This window comes from Diaphorina citri, unplaced genomic scaffold (genome assembly GCF_000475195.1).
Source record: "Diaphorina citri unplaced genomic scaffold, Diaci psyllid genome assembly version 1.1 scaffold13, whole genome shotgun sequence".
In the NCBI taxonomy this organism is placed as follows: Eukaryota; Metazoa; Arthropoda; class Insecta; order Hemiptera; family Psyllidae; genus Diaphorina; species Diaphorina citri.
Window position 1 is genome coordinate 562935 of NW_007377452.1, and position 21164 is coordinate 584098.

Here is a 21164-nt window from a genome sequence, read left to right on the forward strand (position 1 = left end):
TTTAAAAAAAATAAAAAAAAAAAAAAAAAAAAAAAAAAAAAAAAAAAACAAACAAACAAACAAACTTACCTTTGAGTACGGGTGAATTGACCAGAGAACATTGGAACCGGTTGAGAAAGGAGTTGCCGAATTTGTCCAGGGGCCGGAACTGTTTCTTGGGGTCGACCACGAGGGCGTTACCAGGGACGGAGCCCTCTCGTTCGTCGTACATGACAGCTATGAACCGGTCCGTGGTCGGTTCCGGACCTGAAATAAAACCGGTTGCCATTAGAATAATTTCTTTTTCCTCGCCTTTTCCCGTGTTCAGGGTCTGCGGTTTTTCGCCTTTCCTCAGGCCAGCCACTCACTATCAGGTAGACCTGAGAGGTACACCTGATCAGGTCCGCCCGTTAGGTCTACCTGATAGTGTGTGTGCTCATCAGGTAGATTGACAGGAAGACCTTTTCAGCCGTACCCGGGATCCGCGTTTCATTCTTATTTGAACTCATCAGTTAGACATAGATCTCAGGTGTTCTTTCACTACTTTCAGGTTTCAGAGAGGAAACGAGAACCTGCGCGCGTTTCTGTGTAAGATTATATTTTGTGTTGTACAGAGCGCCACACATTTGAAAACCTTGCACAACCCTTACACTGAGGTGTACTGTGAAACCAGCCTAGTTAGCTTAGTTGGTAGCGCGTCTGCCTTGTAAGCGCTAGGCCGCGGGTTTGATTCCCGCCCGGGGCGGATTTTATCCTGACTGAAAAGTCCCTTTACCAAAGCAATCTAACGCAGAGTTTTGTGAATTTTATGGGTTCGAGAGTACAGTTTGTAAACAAGTGTATATTTAGAACCTCGATTATTTCAACAAATTGGGACCGGTGGTAGTTGAAATGATCAAGGTTGAAATGATCTCTTTCTATGATCTTTTTTACTTTCTATTATTTTTTTAAATAGGATGGGATATCCTTTGAAAAATGGAAGTTTCCTCTGATAAGAGAGGTTATCCTTTGAAAGATGGAAAAAACAATGGTTTTTGGAGTTGAAATAATGGAAGTTGAAATTATCAACCGCTATGAACCGGTCCGTGGTCGGTTCCGGACCTGAAACAAAACCGGTTGCCATTAATGATGTTGGTTGGTTTGGTGTGGACCTACCTCCTGATAGTCCTGACCACATTTGGCTCTCCAAAATACTCCAAATTGAAATTTAAAATATGTCCTATTTGCTGGTGGGTATATCTCATTAAATTATGAGATACTCGTATGCCATGTTATGCTATGAAAATAACTAATTTTTGAATTTTTTTTTTTTTCCATTTTATGCCCTATGTATATTGTGACGTCAGAACTCACCTATATGAATGCCAGGAAAGTCCCGTTCGAGCAGATACCGAATGAACGTGGTCTTTCCGGTTGAATACTGCCCCACCAACATCACGGTGGGCTTGGCGTCAAAATCTGCATCTTCGTACGGCGCCTACATATATGTAGAATAGAATAATATATCTCCTGTTTATCCTGCCCAAATGAGGCTGAAAAGTCCCTTTACCAAAGCAATCTAACGCAGAGTTTTGTGAATTTTATGGGTTCGAGAGTACGGTTTGTAAATAAGTGTATATTTAAAACCTCAGTTATTTGGTAGTTGAAATGATCAAGGTTGAAATGATCTCTTTCTATGATCTTTTTTTTTTTAAAAAAAATAGGATGGGATATCCTTTGAAAAATAGAAGTTTCCTCTGATAAGAGAGGTTATCCTTTGAAAGATGGAAAAAACAATGGTTTTTGGAGTTGAAATAATGGAAGTTGAAATTATCGAGGTTCTATACGGTTACGGTATATGTATAAATGTTTAGGTCATAAGTAAGTATAGGTATATGTCATAAGTACATGTTATAAGTACATCACTCGTGTCATAAGTACATGTTATAAGTACTTCACTCGTGTCATAAGTACATGTTCTAAGTAGTCTGTCAATGTCATGTGAACAAGATAGGGTGTTCGAGGAGGTAACCCAATGAATAAGTTATGGATATAAATGTTTAGGTCATAAGTAAGTATAGGTATATGTCATAAGTACATGTTATAAGTACTTCACTCGTGTCATAAGTACATGTTCTAAGTAGTCTGTCAATGTCATGTCATGTGAACAAGATAGGGTGTTCGAGGAGGTAGTAACCCAATGAATAAGTTATGAGTTGATGTAGAAATAATATTTCAACCACTAGACGCTACACTTTTGAGTAGAATATAACCACTAGGCTACATATATGTAGAATAGAATAATATATCTCCTGTTTATCCTGCCCAAATGAGACTGAAAGGTTGTACTTGTCTAAAAAAAGAAGAAAAAAGGGGATTTAGCTAAAAAAAAAGGAAGGCAGATTAGATTGGACGTTGAACTTACCTAGCGACACAAGGCTGCGTGTTACACGCCTCGTCCACAACGCGCGGCTTGGTCTCCACCTTACACAACTCATGCTTCACCTCTTCCTCCGTCACACGATTGCGGCATTTCAGCTCCGGCCGACGCACCCCTCCACCGCACGGCCGACTACATGCGGCCGCCTGAACGACGGACCAGTAGTAGTAGGCCGGTCCGGCGCCGGAACAGGTCGTATCGTCGCCGCCGCATACGCCACAGGAGTCGACCGTGAGGTCCGACCCGATGCGGAGATCGCAGCCCACTTTCTGCGAAACGGGAGAATGGGGAAGTAAAGTCGGGGAAGTATGGTTTGGTTTAGATTAGACCTGCCTCCAGATTATATTTGGTTCTAAATTGAATTTTAAAATTAATTTATATTCAGCGCGAACGACCTACTGTACGTAGTGTTAAAGCGCTTTAAAGGAAAAAAAAAAAAAATTAATTTGTTCTAATTTGCTGGTGGGTATATCTCATTAAATCACGAGATAATATGTATGTCCACCAGTAAATTCAATTTAAAATATGTTTAATCATTTATGAAAAATATGTAACTATTAAAATGTCAGTAAAATTACAAATACCTATACCTTTTTTCAACTATGGGAGTAATTAGTAACTATTTGGGGCCCGGGCCATTCATTAATTGTGGGCCCGGACATTTGAGTTTATAGTAGTTGCCCCTAATCACCTTCCAAATAGTAATAGCTGATGCATTTGTGGGGGGTATTTCACTCATATAATCGCGACTACTCTTAACGAGTTAACACCGTTCTCCCTAAGGTTCTCAAAAGTTCAAACGTTGTAAATGCTTTCTATGAGAAAGTTCGTCTGCTGGTAGATAAATACTTTCTTTAAAGTTTGGGGGTACTTTGTAGTTTTTGAATAGTTTGGTCAAGTTTTGGTATGTTTTCCCCGAATTACGAGTGTTTTCTTCACTATCGCGGTCAAAAGTTTCTGCACAAAATTGCTTCTTTTAAAACTTAGGAAAACTATGTGAAACCTCCCAGACGTATGCTTTCTAGCTCTGGGGGGCACCCACGGTAACATTAGATAATGGGGTAGAGTCTATTCTTTTGTGACTTTCAAGGGCCCTATTTCTATTCTATTATTACTTTCAAGGGCCCTATTTCTATTCTATTATTACTTTCAAGGGCCCTATTTCTATTCTATTATTACTTTCAAGGGTCCTATTTCAAGAGGTATAATCTATTCTATTGTAACTTTCAAAGGCCCTATTTCTATTATATTGTGACTTTCAAGGGACCTATTTCTATTCAATTGTGACTTTCAAGGGCCCTATTTATATTCAATTGTGACTTCCAAGGGCCCTATTTATATTTTATTGTGACTTTCAAGGGCCCTATTTCAAGAGCTATCGTCTATTCTATTGTGACTTTCAAGGACCTATTTCTATTCTATTGTTACTTTCAAGGGCTCTATGACTTTCAAGGGACACTCACCTGGCATAGTCCGTTGATACACATATCCAGACTGGCGCCCGTACATCTCGTTCCATCTTGGACTCGGGAATTCAAAGTAACTATGTCCCCATTCTGAGTGATACACGTTAAGGCGCACGGGTTTTCGGCCTCGATATGGGGCGCCCAAATTGCCGCCTGCCCATTGTAGAGCTGGCCGTTGTATTGGGCGCACTGCTCGGCGCGAAAGTCGACCGGCGTCTCGCAGGGCTGGGAACAGAGAGAGGTCAAAATTTTGTATTAAAATTTATAGGGTGAACGAAGTTTTTTATTATTATTGGTATTATATTATTATTATTATGGAACTTTATTTCTCAGGTAAGTACATAGTAAGTTTCCAACTATGGGCTTTTAATAACAAACGTAATTGTTATTATTATCATTATTATTAAAAGGGCATTGAAGTTTAAACAATCAGAGACGATGGTCCCAGGTTTTTAATTAAATTAGATTTATTATTTTGTATTGGGTACTTTTTTTATGAGATACCTGTGTATAACCAGCCCCCATCCCAATTACTCAGGGACAGATCTTTGACTGGAACTTTTTTTCTCAGGTAAGTACATAGTAAGTTTTCAACTATGGGCTTTTAATAACAAACGTAATTGTTATTATTATCATTAATATTAAAAGGGCATTGAAGTTTAAACAATCAGAGACGATGGTCCCAGGTTTTTAACTAAATTATATTTATTATTTTGTATTGGGTACTTTTTTTATGAGATACCTGTGTATAACCAGCCCCCATCCCAATTACTCAGGGACAGATCTTTGACATGTAATCTGTAAGTGCTACTCATGAGGTCAAGATCTCCTAATTAGTGACCCATGCACAAAAATGAAAAACCTTCAACCAAGCCGGGAATCGAACCCAGGACCTTTGGTGTGTTGCTAAATAAATAGAGAAATGGAAAACGCTGTTTTTTTTGTAACACATACATAAAAATAGAAATATATATTTGTTTAACTTTATTTATAGGTTATGTGATTGGTAAAAGTAGGTAAGTTTCTTTTTGCACGCTACCTAACCCTGTAGAGGGACTTGTGCAAAGATAGCCTTGTGTTAATCTTCCCAGTAATATGGGAAAATGATGTCTTTGTATCAAAGTATAAAAAAAGGGTGCTACAAGTTTAGGGTGGAAGAACTCTATTATCGGGTTACTTCCCCTGATTTAGGCTGTTGGAATGCTATATTATAGTGTCGAGCTTCCCGGGAAAATTAATTAAATTTAAATTAAAAATATAGCTATACAGGGTGTCTAAATATAAACGATACATTCAAATATCTTGAAACCTAATGAAGATAGAAAATTCGTGTTTTCGCTGACATGATCTTGAAGGGAACACCTGGTGAAATTCCAGAGGTCACCAATAAATGTCCCCCAAAAAGTTAGGACAATCGGTGAAAACGCGAATTTTCTATCTTCATTAGTTTCCAAAATATTTAAAATGTATCGTTTATTTTTGGACATTCTGTATAATTTAAAATAAAATATATAATTTAAAATAAAACATTTAATTTAAAAATGCAGAGGGGGGGGCAAGAAAATCAAAAGCAAAGTGAAATAAAAATAAACAAACAAATTAACTACTTTTAGGAGGAAAAAAAATTCTCTAAGGGCCAGGGCCACAAAGTTAAACTCCACTTAAGTTTTAGAAACTCTTTTTGAGCAATCTGATTGGCCGAAATTTTTGAATTTTTAGTCCGTCCTTCCTTTATTATTACAATAGTAATAAAAAGGTATAAGGGACGGACTATTGTATTCGCTTCGGTGTCTGTCACTCTGTCGGTCTGTCTGTCCCCATAGAAGGACTTATCCAAACCTGGTCGACCTATATATCAAATTAAAGGTCTTTTTACCAGGATCACGAAAATAGTGGTGCAAATTTTGTCCAGAAAACCATAAAGCCAAAAAACCAAAAAAAACTGGTTTTTGGGGGATTTTTTTCACATTTTCTCACACAAATGAGCTCTAATCTTGAAATTTGTCGCGACGACCTATGAACTCAAAGAGAGAAAGTTTTAGATAACACTTCAGTCGATCATTTAAGACCGGTTTCAGCGTTACCTATGTTAAGCTACGCCGAGGAAGGCCAATAAATAGATGGGTGACTTGCACACTATATTGGGAATAAAGGGAGAACGGCCTCTAGTCTTGATTTTAAATCATTACATGAAAGTAAAATAAAAAAATCAAATCAAGAATAATAATAAACTGAATATTAAACAAATTAGGTAGGTACATAGGTATTCTTTAACCACGATCGAATAAACTACGGGCCAAAAAATTCCCGGAGGGACGGACCCAGCTTGTTTTTCTTCTTTTAGATTTAGTAAGGAGGCGATTTTTTCCAAGTTCTGCCAGTTCAAGCAGTGTCTAGCAAAGAATCATTCGCTCTAATAAGATGTTTAAGCTAAACTCCTAATGTCTTTAAGTTAAACCACTTCACTCTCCTAATGTGTTTAACTTAATCTTTCACTCTACTAATGTGTTTAACTTAATCTTTCACTCTCCTAATGTGTTTAAACTATTTTATTTCAGATAATGTGGAATGTTGACTCAACTATTATCAACAGGTGAGATTAAACCGTTTCGTTTGTGATAAGAGAGAGTTTAATCGTTCTAAGGTGAAATGAAGACCGCAGTTCGAATACCGCAAGCGACATGAAAAGATTCAAGTAGCAAAGATAGGTAAATACACAGAAAGAAAAGGGACGAGAAGTCCCTTTACCCCAGAATTTTCAATCCTTTTACCCAAACGATAGATTGAAGATTCTGCAACTTTCTGAAGGTCCATCTTGACCAGGTGGGTTGAAATGATAAACATATACTTCTTCACTATTTGTAATCATTTCAACCCACCTAGTCTTTTACCCTAGAAAAAAAAAAAAAAACCGTAGAGGCCTTATCCTATGTTTGCATAACCGTGAAGCTAGGTAGGTAGATACACCTTCACGTCACGTGAGCTCATGGGGAGTCAGAAAGATGTAGTTCAAAGTACTCCCATAATAACTACACGGCAGAAGCGTGAAAGCGTGAGGGCAGTGTAGCTATCGTGAACGAAATCATCTACTATATTATAGGAGTACTTTGAACTACATCTTTCTCCATGAGCTCACGTGACGTGAGAGTAGTTTGTTTCTACCGCAACTTCACAGCGGCTGGTCCGATTCTTATTGAACTTGGGTGTTCAACACAAGGGTGGAAATTTGCTCTTTACATTTCGAGTCTGATTGGGGCTTTGTTGAGGATGTTTTTAGGTGCTTTTTCCTTTGTTAGTGTTCTATTTAGTTCATTGGTATTGGTCGACCCTCGAGTATAATAAACGCCCTATGTAGCACGCCTGTGTATCTTTACCCGAACCGATTCGAAAGGTTTTTCTCACCTTCATAGATCGGATTCCTCTAAAGATAAACTTTTGAAATTCAGGGCACATATTTAGGTAAGGTATATAAACATACCTTGAAAATTTGAGCTCTTAATACCAAGTAGTTCCGGAGATAGTCCTTCCTTTGAATATACGATAATCATTACGCCGTCTTTCATTATCATGCAAAGCACATTGTCATCGTTTTAGAATTAAAAAAAAAAAAAAAAAAAAAAAAAATCGGGTATCGGTACCAAAAATGGGCCACTTCAAAGTCGTGTCCGCCACACGGTAGAGGTACTAAATAATGGTCAGTTCACAGTGTGTCGGCCCGAGGCTAGATGGTAACGGTACCAAATATTGGCCAGATAGTCAAGATGGTAACGGTCCCAAATATTGGTGACATCATTCAAGAGGTAATAATTCCAAATATTGGCCAGATCGTTCAGGTGATAGCGGTGCCAAATACTGGCCACGTCACAGTACGTGAGCCCGAGGATAGATGGTAACGGTACCAAACACTGGCCGGACCATTCAAGAGGTAATAGTACCAAATATTGGCTAGATCGTAGTCAGGCCGACCCGAGGCTAGATGGTAACGGTACCAAATATTGGCCAGATCATTATTATTCAAGAGGTGATAGTACCAAACACTGGTTGAATCATTCAAGAGGTAATTGTACCAAATATTGGCTAGATCGTTCAGGTGATAGCGGTAACAAATATTGGCCAGAACCAAAGATTGGTACCAAATTCAAGCGTTAGCGACACCAAATATGTTCTTAGTTAATGTCAAAAATTGACTATTAGGCCATTTTCGTTAGCGGCCCCAAATATGTTGTTGCTAGCCAATGTCAAAAATTGACCTAGGCCATTTTCTTGAAGCCGGAGGTAAAACAGCACCAAATATTGGTCACATCGATCACCCAGATAGGCACGCGGCACCAAATATCGTCCACTACTCCTCCGGCCGAGCATCGCCTCTTTTACTTGGCGGCACCAAATGGTCGAATAGTCTGTTAATAGCTGTTGTAGCTTCAAGTTTCAGCTGATTGGTGCAGCGCCTCAGGCGAAACTTTTTACTTATAGACTAGAAAATAGTCTGTTAATAGCTGTTGTAGCTTCTAGTTTCAGCTGTTTGGTGCCGCGCCTCAGGCGAAACTTTTTACTTACCTTGGCAAGTCGTGCCCGTTTAATCAGGTCGTTTAGTTTGCGCAGGGCTGCGTTTCGCGGCAGGGATTGCAAGTCTTTGAACAGGTCTTGTTCTTCGTCTTCAAATAGGCGTCGATTGACGTCGTGCACCAGAGGCTGGTCCCAGAAGCTGCCTATGTAGACCCGGGCTACCTCGGGGGTTTGAAGAACTTTGCCTGAAACCGAGTGAAGTTGCAAATCAAATTTACATCTAGGAAGGAATTTTCAATTGTGCTAAGCATACATAAATGCTTGTCACACATACCGTTCCCCAGGTAGTACAGCTAGATAAATTTCATGACTTGACCTGGACTCGAACCACCAACCTCCAGACTTTACACTTATAGGTACTCTGGAGAACTACCGACGCATCGATCCCAAAAATCTGTTTGGACAAAATTCAATTCATACGCGTAAAGTTGTGTTAAGCATACATAAATGCTTGCCACACATATCGTTCCCCAGGTAGTACAGCTAGATAAATTTCATGACTTGACCTGGATTCGAAACACCAACCTCCAGACTTTACACTTATAGGTACTCTGGAGAACTACCGACGCATCGATCCCAGAATTCTGTTTGGACAAAATTCAATTCATACGCGTAAATATGCTGTTAGTAATAGGCGGAGTCCAGTTCTTGTGTTAAACCATAAGAAAAGGGAATACAAGTACAATTTCCTAGATTTTGCCGATATATTTCCAAAGCCTCAAGCGCACTCACCCAGCGACCACATGAGCGCCCCGTACACCCGGGTAATAGGCGGAGTCCAATTCTTGTGTTAAACCATAAGAAAAGGAAACACAAGTACAATTTCCTAGATTTTGCCGATATATTTCCAAAGCCTCAAGCGCACTCACCCAGCGACCACATGAGCGCCCCGTACACCCGCATCAGCTGCTGATGATCGACCATGTCCGCCTTATTCAGCACGATGCGAATCTTATCGTCGTGGCCCCGCAGCGCTTCGATCGAGCGGCGGAATTCGTCGGAAATGTCCAGCTTGTGTGCGTCGAATAGAAGTATGATCCGATCGACGCGTTCGGCGAACCACTCGAGAACGCCGGTGAAGTCGTAGCCGCGGTCGACGCGCTGCTTTTCGCCCGACAGGATCCCGGGCGTGTCCACGATGGAGATGCCTGCGGGGAGAAATAGAATATTTGTTGGTGATTATTGGTTAAGTTTATATTCATACAGGGTGTTTATGAAGTCCGGCGACCCCTGAATAATTTTTGAACGACTAAAGATGAGAAGCTGAAATTTAAGGTAGTGTTTTTAAAATACCATTTTTTAACTCGCTAAATTTTGGCCGGAGCCAGGGTTGGTCCCAGGAGGGTCAACTTCAAAATGTGACACACCATGTGAAACAGCATAAAGAACGAAAATCTTTGTATTCGAGCTGGATCCGACAATCAGGGCCGGAGTTATGGCCTATTTATTTTTTTATTTGTTGATGTTCCTCCGCTAATAGGGGAAGAACCAAAAATGGGAAATTCAGAATTTCAAACAAAAAATAGGGTTTAAAAACAACAGGAAAAGAAAAAAGAAGAGAAGACTTCTTACCTTTGAGTACAGGTGAATTGACCAGAGAACATTGGAACCGGTTTAGAAAGGAGTTGCCGAACTTGCCGAATTTGTCCAGGGGGCTGAACTGTTGTCTTCGAGTCACGAGAATTTCAAACACAAAATAGGATGCAACAACAACAACAACAACAACATCAAACAAACATCAAGGGGCTAATGACATTCGAAGTCGTGCCCCTTTTAAATAAATTTATGAAAAAAAAAAAAAAAAAAAAAAAAAAAAAAAACAAAACAGGGACGGAGCCCTCTCGTTCGTCGTACATGACAGCTATGAACCGGTCCGTGGTCGGTTCCGGACCTGAAATAAAACCGGTTGCCATTAGAATAATTTCTTTTTCCTCGCCTTTTCCCGTGTTCAGGGTCTGCGGTTTTTCGCCTTTCCTCAGGCCAGCCACTCACTATCAGGTAGACCTGAGAGGTACACCTGATCAGGTCCGCCCGTTAGGTCTACCTGATAGTGTGTGTGCTCATCAGGTAGATTGACAGGAAGACCTTTTCAGCCGTACCCGGGATCCGCGTTTCATTCTTATTTGAACTCATCAGTTAGACATAGATCTCAGGTGTTCTTTCACTACTTTCAGGTTTCAGAGAGGAAACGAGAACCTGCGCGCGTTTCTGTGTAAGATTATATTTTGTGTTGTACAGAGCGCCACACATTTGAAAACCTTGCACAACCCTTACACTGAGGTGTACTGTGAAACCAGCCTAGTTAGCTTAGTTGGTAGCGCGTCTGCCTTGTAAGCGCTAGGCCGCGGGTTTGATTCCCGCCCGGGGCGGATTTTATCCTGATGGAATAATGTTCGTTCTCGGAACGGCTGGCTTTCCTCCTATCCTGTCTTGCTTCTCTCTTCGATTTCGGGACGATAAGACCATAGCAGTTAAAGTTCCCTCTGTCAAACTTCTTAAAAAAAAAAAAAGTGAACTGTGACGTTATAACTCACCTATATGAATGCCAGGAAAGTCCCGTTCGAGCAGGTACCGAATGAACGTGGTCTTTCCGGTTGAATACTGCCCCACCAACATCACGGTGGGCTTGGCGTCAAAATCTGCATCTTCGTACGGCGGAGAGTGGAAGTCGTGAAAGTGATAGGCTTGCTCGAGCGGGAGAAGTTTGTTTTTGTACACCTAAAGAAAGCAAAATACAAGAGAATATCGCATGAACAAAAACAAAACAAAACAAAGTGTAATAAATGAAGGAAACCTAGAAACCTCCGTGGCCGAGTGGATATCACACCAGGCTTGCACTCCGGAGGTCCCGAGTTTGATTCCCGGCGGGATCGAAGTTTTTCAGACTCTGTCCTTGGAGTTTGGGATGCACTCAGCGTCTTGAGGACGGCTACTTTAACCGAGTAGCGTCAGTGGCGACTTTACCAATGTAAATTGATGATACGAGTACTTGAAAATCGATAGTAAAGGAGGCACTTAGTAATGCTGTGATACAAAAGTTGTGAAAAAGCTCTCTGCTTTACAGCAAAGATTCATGAATTGATTTGATTTTTTACTGTGATCAAAAAAAAGAAAAAAAATTGAATTGATTAAAAAATAAAATAAAACAAAAATTCCATACCTCAGCTGGGATTGAACCTACGCCCTCCTGTTTACCATACGAGCGTCTTGACCTCTACACCCCCGAGGCAAATAAAATAAAAGTGTTTTTTGGGGTTCTTACCTTTTTCAGACCTTCCAGCACTGTTTCGTACATTTCGGGCGAGGAGTCCTCATTTTTGCTCATCCAACTGAACATGATTCTGGCGGGGGAGAAACGGTGTCACCGGGGAAAGAAAGATCACAGAAGACCCTTAGACTGACGCGGGAAGAGGTGCTTCGGCCGCGGGGAAAGAAAGGTCAAGGTAGATCCTTAGACTGGGGCGGGGAGGAGTGCTTGGCCCGCGGGGAAAGAAAGATCAATGAAGACCCTTGGGCTGGGGCGGGCAGGAGTGCTTGGCCCGCGGGGAAAGAAAGATCACTGAAGACCCTTACGCTGACGCGGGAAGAGCTGCTTGGCCCGCGCAAAAAAAGGTATCGACGACCGTCTAGCTGGCGCGGGGGAGAGGTCCCTCAGGCGCGCAGAAACGCAGACCTAGGCTGGTGTCCTGGCTGGCGGAGAGCGGAGCTTTGTCCGTGAGAAGGACAACGATCCGGGGTAAGGAAATTTGACCGGCGTGAGAAGCTGATCACGGGGGAAGGAGAAGGCCCGGACGGGGGGTTTTCAACAACGCGGGAGAGAGTTGACCACTTCGGGCTGGACAGATTTACTCGCCAAAAAGAACGGGAACGGGGCAGTTTTCAGCGGAATGAAATTTTCTGTAGCCAGAACTTCTTCTGTCGCTAAAAAATTGGTAACTCAGGGCTTCTCTTCCTGAGGTTTCTCTTCAAGGAAAGCTTCCAAGGGCAGTGAGGCAGTTGGAATGATTAAGAAAGTCGATTTGGCGGGGTTTAAACAGCCCGCCTGTAGTCTAGGTGTCCAATCGAGGAGGTGGCTACCCTACAAGGGCTTTTTGGGTGTCCAATCTAGGGGGTGTCTATCCTACGAGGACTACTCGTGTTTGAAGAGGATCTTGAAGGCTGACGGTCCAAGGCCGAATATTGAAAGCGTTCCGCGGTGTTGGGCGTTCAAGGGGGCCTTTATTCGGCCACTTTCCTCTATTTTTCCTTTTTTTTACTCTTCTCCGATTCTCCTTTCTTAGTTTCCTGGAAAAAGATCAAAAGTGCACTGATTAGAATGGTGTTGAACAAAATGAAATGAATAGAAAATGAAATAATTGAAACAGATTTGATTATTTTGAAAAGAGAGGAAAAAGATACATAGATAAGAAATATTTCTTGTTTATCTCATTAAAAAAAAAAAAAATAAAAAAAAATATAATAGCTTATTTGGGTGTTCGTCTAATGTAACGTTTACAATATCTCTAACCGTTTAGTCAGTATAGCTGAAAACCGCCAAAAAGCGGTCGAAAGGTGCCAAAAAGCGGTCAAAATACCGCCTACCGCAGCACCTATCTTAACCAAAAGTTTGAATTACATCCTTATCACATTTATGGACTACATATCAAATTTCAAGTCTCTAGCTTATACCGTTCCCGAGATACTATTCAATTACACCTAAAACCGCCAGAAAGCGGTAAAATGTCGCCAACCGTTGCACCGATCTTAACCAAAAGTTCCTTGTTGCATCCTTGTCACATTTGACAGCTGCATGCCAAATTTAAAGTCTCTACTTCTCTAGCTCTTACCGTTCTCGAGATATTTTGTTTACAGACAGACAGAAGGACAGACAGACCAATGGCTGAAACTTAGCATTTAGGCTCTAGGGACCTCAAAACGTGTTTTGGCACCAAAAATTGACCATCGAAAATTTGACCCGATTAAATTACTTTCCTTCCTATAGGATAAGGAAAGTAAAAAGAGAGAGGGAACTGTAACAATGGAGGTCCTATCGCCCTGAAAGCAAAGAGAGAAGGACCAGGGAGCAAGCTGACCATTCCGAGAACCAAACGTATTGTTTATTATGAAGTTCACCCCGGGCGGGAATCGAACCCGCGACCTAGCGTTAAAAAGGAAGGTGAGAGAATCAACATACAACATATTTTTTTTTTTAATATTTAAACAAGGTTTTTTATTTACATATGTTCAAACTATACCTATGAAATATATAAGACCTTGTTTAGACTGCGGGAGTAAAGGGCCAACAACAACAACAAGAACAACACAAACTTCATTATCCACGAATTTGTGAAGAGGTTCTTAGCTTCTTCAAATGAAGTAAAATTAATATTGATCAAGATAGGGAGGTTAGATAACTAGAAAATGAAGTAACATTAATATTGATCAAGATAGGGAGGTTAGATAACTAGGGTAGGTATGGGCCTATCCTTCCCAAGAACATAGGTCTAAGTTAGACACCTACCTACCTATCAGATAGATATAAGTAGGTACTTGATAACACTACTCTGTCATGTGGGGAAGGCCCTAGACCCCCTTCTAGAGCTATGCAAGCCCTTATGTACATAACTAAAGATAACTAGAGTAGGTATGGGGTATGGGCCTATCCTTCCCAAGAACATAGGTCTAAGTTAGACACCTACCTATCAGATAGATAGGTAGGTACTTGATAACACTACTCTGTCATGTGGGGAAGGCCCTAGACCCCCTTCTAGAGCTATGCAAGCCCTTATGTACATAACTAAACATTCCATGATAAAGGACTCTTCACATGATAAAGTGATAGATGCTTCTTTTTCTTTCGATGTTTTCTTCCTCCTCTTCTTCTCCTTCCTCTTTTTCTTTTTGCTTCTCCTTCTCCCCCTCTTCTTATGCTCCTTCTACTTCTTCTTCTTTCCAACTTTATTTACTCCTCTTCTTCTCCTCCTCCTCCTCCTCCTCCTCCTCCTCCTCCTTCTTCTTCTTCTTCTTCTCCTTATGCTACTTCTTCTTCTTTCTAACTTGATTTACTCCTCCTTCTTCTTCTCCTTATGCTAGTTCTACTTCTTCTTCTAACTCCCCCCCCCTTTTTTCTTGTACATTGGCTTCTCTTTCTTTTTCTCTTCCTCATTTTTCTTTTTCTCCTCCTCAATTAATTCCATTACAAAAAAAAAGTTGATTGGTCTAAGTAGACACCTACCTACCTACCTACCTACCTATCAGATAGGTAGGTAGATACTTGATAACACTACTCTGTCATGTGGGGAAGGCCCTAGACCCCCTTCTAGAGTTATGCAAGCCCTTATGTAACTAAACATTCCACGATAAAGGACTCTTCACATGATGGAGTGAGAGGGATATATCCTTCTCCTCCTTCTTCTTCGTCTTTTTCTTCTTTTTCATTCTATTCTTTCTACTTCTTCTTCTTCTTCTCCTCCTCCCCCAAATCCTCTTCCTCCTTATTCTTATACTCCTGCTAGTTCTTCTTCGCCCAAATTTTCCCTCCTTTCTTCTACTTTGACTCCTTCTTCTTGTCCTCCTTCCTTCTTTTTCTTGTTCTCCTTCTCCTTGGAATTAATTCCATTAAAGAAATTAATTGGTCAATTGCTCAAATTTCTTTGTCTATTTAATTTTATTAAATCAATAAATGGGCTGCAGGAGGTCATTACATGTCTGGTTACTCTCTTAATTACCTAATTGATAAATGATAAAGAGTAAGATACCAAGAGAGGACAGTCACTCCATGATAGACCAAGTATTGATTGGCACCTCTTTATTAACTTAGTACTTAGTATATGCTTTACTACTTATTTAGAGCTGGAAAATAATGGTGATTGCTGATGCAAAAAAAAAAAAAATGCCTTTCTCTCTCACTCACCTCATCTGTCTCTCACTCTCTCCCTTCTAACATCAACAAGATAGGTAGGTACTCATGTAATTTTGATATTTAAAACTTTTCACTTCACAGGGGAATGAAATGTGGACAGAGGAGGTACTTGAAATCAGTAATTTTATTCTGTGGATTTTGTTTTAAATTTTCACCTAATAGGTACTAGGTAGATACTTACTTACCTACTAACTTCATTTTGTTACAAATACAAAGTAGATATAGGTTTTCTATTACCTATTGTGGGTAATAGAAAGGAAAAATTGGTTCATAAAAAAAGGGGTTACATTGATAGGTGCCATGCCTATCTCAAGGACACAGAAAGTAAGAAGCCACATCAATCATAAATAGTAGGTAAATAGACCTCTTCGGCATGAGTTGCAAGACTTTTTAATTAACTACCTACCCAAGTTCTTCTTAAAAAAAAAAAAAAAAAAAAACAGCAAGTTGTATAACTCTAGGGTTTCTTTTTTTCTAGATTCCAGTCTAATGAGTAACTTGTGCTCATGATAAGTCATGGTAAATACTCATATTATCTCATTCCCAAATCATGCCACACGAGTCGTATGACTCATGCCAAGCTATGAGAGAGCCATACAATCCAATATCACATAAGTACTTATATTCTCAGATATCTAGGTACTTTGTCTTCTTACTAGATATAAATAAACTTATATATTATACATAAGTATTAAGTAAGTAGGTAGTCATGTATTTTTTTGCCTGTCTCTATTCTTTGGAAATTTCCAGGAAGCTTGCACTTCAAACTTGTTTCACAATGAGTATTTTTCCAGCAAACAAACCTTTCCCTCACCAATCTCTTTTGCCTTTCAATCCTTCTTTCTTTTTCTCTCTCTCTCTCCCTTCCTTTTTCTATCTCCCGAAGAAGGAGAAGGAGAAGAAAAACTGAGAAATAATATAATAAAAATATTGTTCTAAAGTCTTGAACCTTTTTGTAAAAGTTTCGTCGGGTTGCACATGTGTCATGTTTGGCAACAATGCCTATTTTTTTGCTGTCACATTGATCTGGACACACTATAATAAAATCGATCAATGGCGAATTCATGATTCTAGGTTTTCCAACTGCATTTGCATTCATGATTTTATATGTCTGCTAAAAGTAGGTACGGTTTGTTATGTAAACCAGTGATTCCCAAACTGGGGTCCGCGGCGCCCGACTGCGGCCCCCGAGTGGGCCGTGAAGGACTTCAAAACCTCGGGAAGTTCACATCATAAAATACAGTAAAGGGGCTGCGGAGCGTTCACAATTAAAAAAAAGAGGGCCGCATAGAAAAAAAAAGTTTGGGAACCGCTGATGTAAACTATTTTGTAAACAATAGAGTTCTCTGTTCCCGTGTAGTTCGCGAATGTAAACAAAGGGTTTGTTGTTTACATTTTCGTCCTGAGACAATGTCAATTTGACGTGTGATTGTTCGTAGACAGAAATACGTACAATGACTTGTAGAACAATGCTCAATACAGCTAAAGAATCACAGTCAGCCTAGTTTGCTAGTTAGCTTAGAGGGTGTGCTTCGATTCCCGTCCGGGACGAAATTTATCCTAGGTTCGTTCTCGGAACGGCTGGCTTTCTCCTATCCTGACTTCCTTCGCTCTTTGCTTTCGGGACGATAAGACCTTGGCAGTTACAGTTCCCTCTATCAAACCTATTTTGAAGAAAAAAAAAAAAAAAAAAAAAAAAATAAAAAAAAAAAGGTTTGTAAACAAGTGTATATTTAGAACCTCGGTTATTTCAACTAATTGGGACCGGTGGTAGTTGAAATGATCTCTTTCTATGATCTTTTTTTTTAAATAGGATGGGATATCCTTTGAAAAATAGAAGTTTCCTCTGATAAGAGAGGTTATCCTTTGGAAGATGGAAAAACAATGGTTTTTGGAATTGAAATAATGGAAGTTGAAATTATCGAGGTTCTATACGGTTACGGTATATGTATAAATGTTTAGGTCATAAGTAAGTATAGATATATGTCATAAGTACTTCACTTGTGTCATAAGTACATGTTCTAAGTAGTCTGTCAATGTCATGTGAACAAGATAGGGTGTTCGAGGAGGTAACCCAATGAATAAGTTATGAGTTGATGTAGAAATAATATTTCAACCACTAGACGCTACACTTTTGAGTAGAATATAACCACTAGGTAAAGTTATTTTCCATCACGTTATCTTTTTTTTGGGGGGTGTTCGTCTAATGTAACTTTTACAATATCTCTAACCGTTTAGTCAGTATAGCTGAAAACCGCCAAAAAGCGGTCAAAATACCGCCTACCGCAGCACCTATCTTAATCAAAAGTTTTGTATTACATTCTTATCACATTTATGGACTACACACTAAATTTCAAGTCTCTAGCTTATACCGTTCCCGAGATATTATTCAATTACACCTAAAACCGCCAGAAAGCGGTAAAATGTCGCCAACCGTTGCACCGATCTTAACCAAAAGTTTCTCGTTGCATCCTTGTCACATTTGACAGCTGCATGCCAAATTTAAAGTCTCTAGGTATCACCGTTCTCGAGATATTTTGTTTACAGACAGACACACCCACAGATAGACACACACACGGCTGAAACTTTGGATTTAGGCTCTAGGGACCTCAAAACGTGTTTTGGCACTAAAAACTGACCATCGAAAATTTGATGTAACGTTTACAATATCTCTAACCGTTTAGTCAGTATAGCTAAAAACCGCCAAAAAGCGGTCAAAATGCCGCCTACCGCAGCACCCATCTTAACCAAAAGTTTCTTGTTGCATCCTTGTCACATTTGACAGCTGCATGCCAAATTTAAAGTCTCTAGCTATTACCGTTCTCGAGATATTTTGTTTACAGACAGACAGAAGGACACACAGACACACACACGGACCAATGGCTGAAACTTTGTATTTAGGCTCTAGGGACCTCAAAACGTGTTTTTTCACTAAAAACTGACCATCGAAAATTTGATCCGATTAAATTACTTTCCTTCCTATAGGATAAGGAAAGTAAAAAGAGAGAGGGAACTGTAACAATGGAGGTCCTATCGTCCCGAAATCGAATAGAGAAGGACAGGGAGCAAGCTGCCCATTCCGAGAACCAAACGTATTGTTTATTATGAACTTCGTTTAAGGTTTTTTATTTACATATGTTCAAACTATACCTATGAAATATATAAGACCCTGTTTAGACTGCGGGAGTAAAGGTACTATTCAGTCTCATTCTGGCAGGATAAACAAGGTATATTCTATTCTATTCTATTCTATGTTCTAAGTACAACGTTTTTGATTTTCGAATTATCGTCCTCTAAAAGAGTGTCCACACTATGTTTGGACACACCTCAACAAATTTCATTGCCTATATTTGAATTTTTCTACCTTTTAAATGTACTTTTTAGCCGTTTTAGCATCAAATATTCAAAATTTGGGGTTTTCACAAATTTTTACGTCGGAATCGTCCTTTCATTATATTTTTTTTACGGAAATGCACATCCTCTAGCGTTTATCTTATTACAAATTAATTACAACTGTACCATCCTATTACAAATGCATTACAAGTGCTAAATGCGGACATTACAATTTCGTGACAAGACAGCGCGAGACCCGTACATGTTAATTGATGACAGGATTCAGGATTGTATTTATCACACTCATCCTGGACAAGGATTCTGGCCTCTTCAGGGACGGATTTTTTTTAAAGGGGTTTGATAGAACTGTAACGAAGGAGGTCTTATCGTCCCGAAATCGAAGAAAGAAAATAGGATAGGAGAAAGCCAGCCGTTCTGAGAACGAACGTTTCGGAATAAATTTCGCCCCGTGCGGGAATTGAACGCATGACCTGGCGCTTCTAAGGCAGGAGTGCCCAGTACTGTAGTCTGTAGTTGTGTTTTCCTTTCGAAACCGGGGCCAATTCTGATGGCGCGCCATTTGCAATGGGAATATGAGTGCACTAGCTGAATTCCGTCGCTTCGCTCCGGAATCCCGCTAGTTCATCCCGAGGCATGGCCAAACTTGTGGAAAAGGCATGGCCGAAACCCTGGGCGGGAATTGAACCTGCAACCTAGCGCTTAAAAGGCAGACACACTACCAACTAAGCTAACTAGGCTGGCTTGTACACAATTAAAATAATCTGAATTTAAATAACCATAATAGTAAATGAGTAATACCTAAGTAGGTACTGTGAGATCTTGGGATTTTCCAGTCTCCCGTTAGCCTCAAAAATGTAGGTACTCCCATTTTGAGCTAGTTGAGCAAACACCAAAAAATAGACAAGTAGGTAGGTGTACGTATGCTTATTATTTTAAATGTGCCAGTGTGGAAATGAAAAATCCCTATGTAGGAAAACTGTGCTCTATTCAACATAGGAAAACGAGAAATTGACTTCTGCAGATAGGATCCTAACATACTAGAGTTTTACGCTGGGGGAAAATTTCACATACCTTCACAGTTTACAGGCAATTCCACCGTTCAAATCCAAAGGAAAAACTCGCCAGCACTTTTCCAAATGTGAACTTTAATCACTAAAATCTCACAAATGTTATTTATTAAAGCCAAAAACTTGAAAAGAACTTGGTTTAACGAAAATTGCAGTGATAAAAAAATTTGATGATAACACAAGTTCCGGAAACCTTTTCGTCTAAGTTCTAGACTTTTCCAAACGAAAGTTTTAACGCTAATTTTTTCACCGAGTTGATAAAGTTCTGTATTTTTTAAAAGTTTTCCATATTTATTTTAAAAGAAATGATGTAATTTTTATTTAAAACTCACTTGGAAAAATTACCTTTTTTTCTGCCACGAAAAGTTTTTCTTTTTTCGAGAGGTGGAAATTTTTTGTTGTGAAAGTGAATTTTTGTGCTCGTTGAAAACGGCCGTCGATTTCGATTAATCGATTCTGAGCGTTTCGATACTTTCGATTCGATACCTCGTGAGCTGTGCTGTGACTCCGTGAGGGCTCGTTCACAAAAAAGTTAGCTGCGCGTCTGCCTGGGCCGCAGGTTCGATTCCCGCCCGGGGCGGATTTTATCCTGAACCGATATAATGTTCGTTCTTAGAACGGCTGTCTTTCTCCTATCCTGTCTTCCTTCTGCCTTCGCTTTCGGAATGATGAACCTTAACAGTTACAGTTCCCTCTATCAAACCTCTTTCTCCTATCCTGTCTTCGTTCTCTCTTCGATTTCAGGACGATAAGACCTGAGCAGTTACTTTGATGATAACACAAGTTCCGGAAACCTTTTCGTCTAAGTTCTAGACTTTTCCAAACGAAAGTTCAAACGCTAATTTTTACACCGAGTTGATAAAGTTCTGTATTTTTTAAAAGTTTTCCATATTAATTTATTTTAAAAGAAATGATGTAATTTTTATTTAAAAAACTCACTTGGAAAAATTATTTTTTTATTCTGCCACGAAAAGTTTTTTTTTCGAGAGGAGGAAATTTTTTGTTGTGAAAGTGAATTTTTGTGCTCGTTGAAAATGGCCGTCGATTTCGATTAATCGATTCGGAGCGTTTTGATACTTTCGAGTCGAATGATTCGATACCTCGTGAGCACTGCCGTGAGGGCCCGTTCACAAAAAAGTTAGCTGCGCGTCTGCCTAGGCCGCGGGTTCGATTCCCGCCCGGGGCGGATTTTATCCTGAACCGATATAATGTTTTCGAGAGGAGGAAATTTTTTGTTGTGAAAGTGAATTTTTGTGCTCGTTGAAAACGGCCGTCGATTTCGATTAATCGATTCGGAGCGTTTTGATACTTTCGATTCGATACCTCGTGAGCTCTGCCGTGAGGGCCTGTTCACAAAAAAGTTAGCTGCGCGTCTGCCTAGGCCGCGGGTTCGATTCCCGCCCGGGGCGGAT

At 40.0% G+C, this 21164-nt stretch overlaps 1 protein-coding gene and 1 long non-coding RNA gene across 2 annotated transcripts in view; both read right to left on the reverse strand.

The window, feature by feature from the left end:
• Positions 1–20114, reverse strand: part of LOC103506863 (EH domain-containing protein 1) — a 25714-nt gene extending 5600 nt beyond the window's left edge. Inside the window, exons 1-7 of the mRNA XM_008471286.3 lie at positions 19757–20114; positions 11693–12714; positions 10965–11148; positions 10258–10321; positions 10003–10124; positions 9300–9578; positions 8422–8615 (exon numbers count right to left, since the gene is read on the reverse strand). Of these exons, the coding sequence (XP_008469508.1) occupies positions 8422–8615; positions 9300–9578; positions 10003–10124; positions 10258–10321; positions 10965–11148; positions 11693–11767 (918 nt within the window). The 5' untranslated portion in view covers positions 11768–12714; positions 19757–20114. The remainder of the gene's footprint in view (positions 1–8421; positions 8616–9299; positions 9579–10002; positions 10125–10257; positions 10322–10964; positions 11149–11692; positions 12715–19756) is intronic.
• Positions 1050–1455, reverse strand: LOC113466510. The gene is made up of 2 exons (XR_003390889.1): positions 1333–1455; positions 1050–1080 (listed from the first exon to the last, which is right to left on the reverse strand). It is a non-coding gene; the product is annotated as an uncharacterized LOC113466510 (long non-coding RNA).
• Positions 20115–21164: the final 1050 nt, after the last annotated feature.